This window comes from Colossoma macropomum, unplaced genomic scaffold (assembly GCF_904425465.1).
Source record: "Colossoma macropomum unplaced genomic scaffold, Colossoma_macropomum, whole genome shotgun sequence".
In the NCBI taxonomy this organism is placed as follows: domain Eukaryota; kingdom Metazoa; phylum Chordata; class Actinopteri; order Characiformes; family Serrasalmidae; genus Colossoma; species Colossoma macropomum.
The window spans coordinates 21,082,830-21,089,177 of NW_023494797.1; the positions used below are offsets into that span (position 1 = coordinate 21,082,830).

Genomic DNA, 6,348 nt, shown 5'->3' on the forward strand with positions numbered 1-6,348 from the left:
TATGATTTTTAATAAATTCTTATAATTTCTTCTGTTACTGGTAATCTTTATCACCTGTCACCTGCTCCATAACAACTGTTATCATCATTGCAGACGGGAGCGGGATGAAATCTCATGGGAGCGGGCGGGAGCGGGACTGAAAAACCAGTCCCGTGCAGACCTCTAGTATGAAGACCTCCTTAGTAGCCTGTTGGTCACACAAATGAAACGGCTAAATACGCCAACAAGCTTATATAGTACAGCTTATATATACAAATACTTTGATTAAAATATATGGGCAGTTAATCAATCGTTTTACACTTTATAAGGTCGTGAAGACATTCAAGGATGTGAACAACTCATGGTGCTGTTGGTTTTTTTTTAACGTTTATTTATTCCCTCCCCCCCTTCGCGCGTTCGTGCACAGAGAATTGTGGGTAGTCGAAGGCCTGGAAGGACACATCAGTGGTGTCCTCAATCACCCAGAACGTAGGCATCTCTAGGCTGTAAACGAAGGGTCCTTCACTTTGAAACGGCCTGCTGTGACGTAGCGGTCGAGAAATGCAGCCTAGGCTTTGGAGACGCAGCTCAAATATGGAAAATAAAGTCTTTATTTTTTGTGATGTCACAGAACCCAAACACTTACATATACCAATCTATTCAGCCTACAGCAGTTTGGCTCCACTCACTCGGACTGAGGTTAAATGTTTCTCCTTAGACTGCTTTATGAATGAGGCACAGCCAATCAGAACAGAGCTCATTTACATACATCGCTCAGCCACTTAAAGGCACAGCCTGCTTAATTGTAAAGGACAAGAAATGTTGGAAAATGATCATATGAAAATGCATTATGCCTTTTTACATTATGAACGATGCATAAAGCAACACAAAAGTCATGAGAGGAACTCGCAGTAAAGTCTAAGGCAAATGTAGGATATTGTCTCTTTAATACTGCATTAATAAAAAGCAGATCTGAAGTTGGGGTTAGAGTTAGTAACTTTCTGGTGTGCACAACCCAAATGCCGTGTTATCACCTGCTGAGGGACAATTAGTTGTTTTTATGTCAATCTCAATTAGAAAGTTTATTCAGTTTATTTATTCAGCATTTTCTCAACAACTTTTACATCATCAGTGGAGAAACTTAACCCAGAGCTTGTGAACTGGCAGTCTGGAGCACTTCAAGCCTTAACTAGTTAAGTTGGCTTGAGAAAGCCAGCTAATAACGTTAAAACGTTAAAATGGTGAAAGACCGTTGATGGGTGTTAAAATGTTGCTACCGTAAATAGCAGTTCCACCTTAAATTCTGTGCCACCTTAATTTCTGTGCCACCTTAAATTTATTGTGAGGTTAATTGTAGTTCCACCTTTAATTCCATGCCACTTTAAATGGAGTTCCACGTTAATTTCTGTGCCACTTTAAATTTAGTGCTATGTTAATTGTAGTCCCATCGTAAATTCAGTGCCACCTTAAATGTAGTTCCACCTTAAAATCGGTGCCACCTTAATTTTAGTGCTGCCTTAAATGGAGTTACACCTTAAATTCTGTGCCACCTTACATTTTTATTGCTATGTCAATTGCAGCTCCACCTTAAATTCTGTCCTGAACATTCCGCCCATTCATTTCAGACGGGGGGAAAAAATTATTGTATTTGAACGATAATTTTATGAAAACTGTACGTCGGATTCCTTAGAAAAGCAGAAGCAACTTAATTTTTCTTTTTCAAGCCAACTTAATTACAAAAAAAGGATGTGCTGGAAAAAATCCCCGGAGCTTAATTTAGAGAAAATAGTTGCATTTAATTTGCAATCCCAGTGCTGGTCAGAAACTGGATATTTTCCCCCCAAACAGTTCCATCTTAACCCACTGTGTTCCCCATCTTTATTGCGCAGCTCAGACGCTCACCACCAGGTGGCAGTGTTTACCAAACTATTCCTAATAAGCCCATTCCTCATTCTGTTCAGTATCTGCTTTGACTTGCATAAATAAATCAGCTCAGTGGCTTCATTACACTGTCATCCAACTCCGACACTCACCACCAGGTGGCAGTGTTTCCCAAACAATTAATTTCTCATGTTATCATCCACTTTATTCGATACCTGCTGTTACTCCCAGGCTGAGGATGAAGCTCGTTTTTATGGATTACTTTTAAATCTCACCAAAAGCATTTACAGCACTCGATGCAGCTTTTTCTCACAGGTGAGGCAGAATTAAATGCCAGAGGGTCTTGTGTTTGTTTCCTAATTTACTTTTTTTTTTATTCTGTGGCAGATGAGGCTAATTCTGTGCTAGTACACTCTTTTTAAGCTCTTGTTGATTTGGGCTGGGCTCTGCTCCGCTGCAGTAAAGCGCCTTTCCTGCCTTTTTCCTTTAAGAGCTGCAGTGAGGGTGGACGTGCACTGTCGGATGAACACGCAGACGTCTAAAGAGGGCGAATCAGGACATCCTTCATTGCTATTATGTCTTACAGCTCATCATATGCAGCCGTGCAGACGGTGTGCGATGAGAAGGAGGGCCGGATTAGCTCCTGGACACGCTTCACTCTGGGGTTTAAATCTGTGACCTCACAAGGATTTCATTACCTTTCTTTAGGAAATGACTCAGCGGGTCATAAAGTGACTATTCGCTCCGAATAATTGTTCCTTTGTTTGTTTATTAAGACCCGATTCAGAATTATTTAACTGTTATTTACCAAACTATTTACCAAAGAGTGGATTATAGGGATTTTAGGAATGTGCCAATATGGGAATTCTTGCTCAGAGCTACTATATGATATTTTTTTATAAATGTGCATATCTGCCGATTCATAAACATTTATAAAATGTGATCATAGAAATGTAATATTTATTTGTAGGTGGTTAAATATGCAATAAAATTAATAAAATGCAGATATTTTGGCGCTGTAACCCAGCGTCACTTAATTATCTGCTGACTGTTTTATTGTCTATAATATATATTTTTATATTTAGGAATTTATCACTATAAAAGTCAATATAAAAACCCAATCATTTCATTCTGTCAAGGAAGAATGCATTCCTTATTGCATATTATCATCATGTTTTATGTATATGATCTGATTACTAAGGTTTATGATGTGGTTACTTTATGTATCGACATTGTAAAATATTATGTCATAGTAAATCTATAGTAAATTCGAAAAGTCAAAATCAGGGTCCCCTCATGTCGGTCTGCCTGTTTTCTGAAGGTACTATGATATTCTGGAGGACCGTGTGCCGGCGGGGCTGGTGGAGGAGTATCACTCTGTTCTGCAGCGCTGCTCCCAGACGTTCCGGGAGTTTTCCAGCCTGCGGAACGGCCTGAGCAGCGACTCCGAGTCGGAGCTGGATAACGTGTCCATGGTGGAGGGGCTGCGCATGTACGAGCAGATGGAGACACTCAAACGCAAACTGCGCATCATCGAGAACCCGCTGCTCAGGTTGGCGAGAGAACGAGAGCGTGCTGGTCTGTGTGGACATCGATCACGATCAATATGGAGTTCAATCTGATCTCTCCCAAACGTATCAATATACAAATCCAGTACAAATATTAATCTATAACCGTATTAATCAACGTAATCAAATGTTTTCTGGAAGTGAGCCCCGGCCAAGAAGGCAGCACAGAAATAGTAAGATAATTGAATTGGCATTAAAGGGGAATTTCACCAATTTTTCAAAATTCCTGAATAATTAAATGGTTACGGTGTAAACAGTCATTCAGAGTGGTTTGGTCTGAAATGTTCGTTCTAGAGAAACTTAAGAGTCAGAACTGTTCACAGTGGTGGTGATAGGAACCAGACGTCCACCTCTAAAAGCTCCCTCACAGAAAGTTCCTACATGAAATGGTTATGAATTCACTGCCTGATGTTTTGAGAAGGTTTTAGGCTTAAATGTATTTTTAAACTCCATTCATGGTGGAGGGATACATGCAGGGCGCTGTAAGGCAAAATAGTCCCCAAAGAAAACTTATTATTTCAGATTATCAGTGGGTTCACTGGTGATAAAGAGTCAGTAATTTGTATGTACAATGAATCATTTCACATAAAATGATAATTTCTGTGCAGAATCTTTTTTTTGTGATCAATTTTTTTTTGTTTCCTGTTAATCAAGCAGCATTTTATCACAACATTACAGAACTGCAGGAAATAAAAAAAAACCCAAAACAAACAAACAAAAAAAACACCCCCCTTACCACCCCATCCCTCCGCGTCCCACTGGTCCATCCATCCCTATTTCCTGTACATACTTTATACTATTTACTAAGGAAGATTTAGTGCAAAGGATGACATCTCAAAAATAAAATAAAAAAGAGAGAAAAAAGAATGTTAGCTTACAAGATGTACCTCATAGCCTTTGTTCCAATCTTTTTGTCACATCACAACAAATCTGTTTCCGTGTCTCAAGAGTAGATGTTTTAACTTTATTAATCCTAGCTGTGGCCAAAACTAACATAACTATGTCATGCAGTTGAAATAGCCAATGTCGTACACTTAGATTATGTGGGTGAAGCCACCTCTGTAATAATTTTTTTAGCCGATGTTAAACCAGCGAGCCACATCTTCCTTTGTTTGGCTGTTAAGTTTAAATTGGAGTCATCGTCTGTGCAGAAATTTTGAAAAGTTGGTGTAATTTCCCTTTTACTCCCTTCTAAATCCACTGTTTCCAAGGCTGGAGTGATAGAAGCTCTATTTAGAAATAGTATATGTGCTTTTTTTGTGTTATTGCAATTTTTCTTGCTATAAAATATCATAATGTGACTCTTATTCAGCCCCAAACTCCCACAATCCAGAACTGTTGTAATGGTCTATAATACATGACCTCAGTGGTGAGTTAAAGTTAGATTGCATTTTAAAGAACCCACTAGGCACGACTAGTCAAACTCAGAAGCTGCTTGCTGTCAACAAATTGATCACAGCAGTCCTGCCTGATCTTTAAATCTGTCTGTGAGTGTGATTGACGGCTGAAGGGGGTCAGTATGTGGTCAGCACCTCGTTAAAGCAGTCCGTCCGTCTGTATCCCCTGCAGGTATGTGCTGGGCTACAGGATGAACTGCGGTCAGCTGTCCTGCAGTGCTAAGGGTGAGCGCCCCGGCGGGGGCAGGGTGGTGCACGTGGTCTCCAGCTCCAGCAGCGTCCAGCTTCTTCACGGATTAATGATGGAGAAGCTCCTCCCACTTTACTCTGGCAAGGAGTTCGAGGTGCAGGTAGGCGAACGGCCCGCGGCCTGCTTTTCACTCGTTTACTGTCTCCGCCTGTTATTGCAGTTAGACTGACTTTTCAATTAAAGGGCCCATCATCAGATTTTACTGATTTTGATGTAATAATGAGAACATTATTGAAGTTTTTAAACATACTGTACACTCACCAATATACACACCGATCAGGCATAACATTCTGACCACCTCCTTGTTTCTGCGCTCATTGTCCATTTTATCAGCTCCACTTACTATATAGGTGCACTTTGTAGTTCTACAGTTACAGACTGTAGTCCATCTGTTTCTCTGATACTTTGTTAGCCCCCTTTTACCCTGTTCTTCAGTGGTCAGGACCCCCATGGACCCTCACAGAGCAGGTACTATTTGGGTGGTGGATCATTCTCAGCACTGCAGTAACACTGACGTGGTGGTGGTGTGTTAGTGTGTGTTGTGCTGGTTTGAGTGGTAACTGTAGAACTGCAAAGTGCTCCTATAGAGTAAGTGGAGCTGATAAAGTGGACAATGTAGACAATCTAGGCGTAGATACAGCAGTTTAGCTCTGCCTATTCACTCTGTCATTGTCATGAAAAAACAAATTTTCCTTGCTTTTATGAAATATGAACTATACTGTATATGATGTAGGAAAAAAACAAAAGAGTAATTTGTTTTGTGATGTCACAAAAACCAACACATTTATTTACACACGTCTTCATATTCAGCCCCACAGACTCACATTAAACTTATGAGGCACAGTACAGGACAGCCAATCAGAACAGCTCATTTACTTGGTCATGTAAATAAGAATTATTGTTATTATAATTTTTTTTTTAAACATGACCACACACATATGTAGTGGACCTTTGGGGAAAAATCAGTGCAAGACAGTTGTAGGACACGGGCCCTTTAACGTAGTAAATTCCTGCAAACCGATAATGAAAACATGATCATTTGGATTAAAAACATTCTGGTACAGAAATCGCTGATGCGTCGCCCGTCTTAAGGATTTATTTCCCTGGTTTGATGAAAAAGCAGCGTAACTATGCGAGCTCACAAGAACTGACAGCGGTTCGGCCGAGAGCCGCGCTGGGTCGTCCGCCTGCGGGCAGAATGTTGTCAGTTCTTGTGAGCTTTTCCAGTTACGCTGCTTTTTGTCAAAAATAGGAGATAAATCTTAAAGATTCT

General features: G+C 40.3%; 1 protein-coding gene across 1 annotated transcript in view; it reads left to right on the top strand.

Moving 5' to 3' along the window:
- Positions 1–6,348, top strand: part of shcbp1 (SHC SH2-domain binding protein 1) — a 49,360-nt gene that overhangs the window by 10,961 nt on the left and 32,051 nt on the right. The window contains exons 6-7 of the mRNA XM_036584537.1: positions 3,182–3,412; positions 4,998–5,175. Of these exons, the coding sequence (XP_036440430.1) occupies positions 3,182–3,412; positions 4,998–5,175 (409 nt within the window). The remainder of the gene's footprint in view (positions 1–3,181; positions 3,413–4,997; positions 5,176–6,348) is intronic.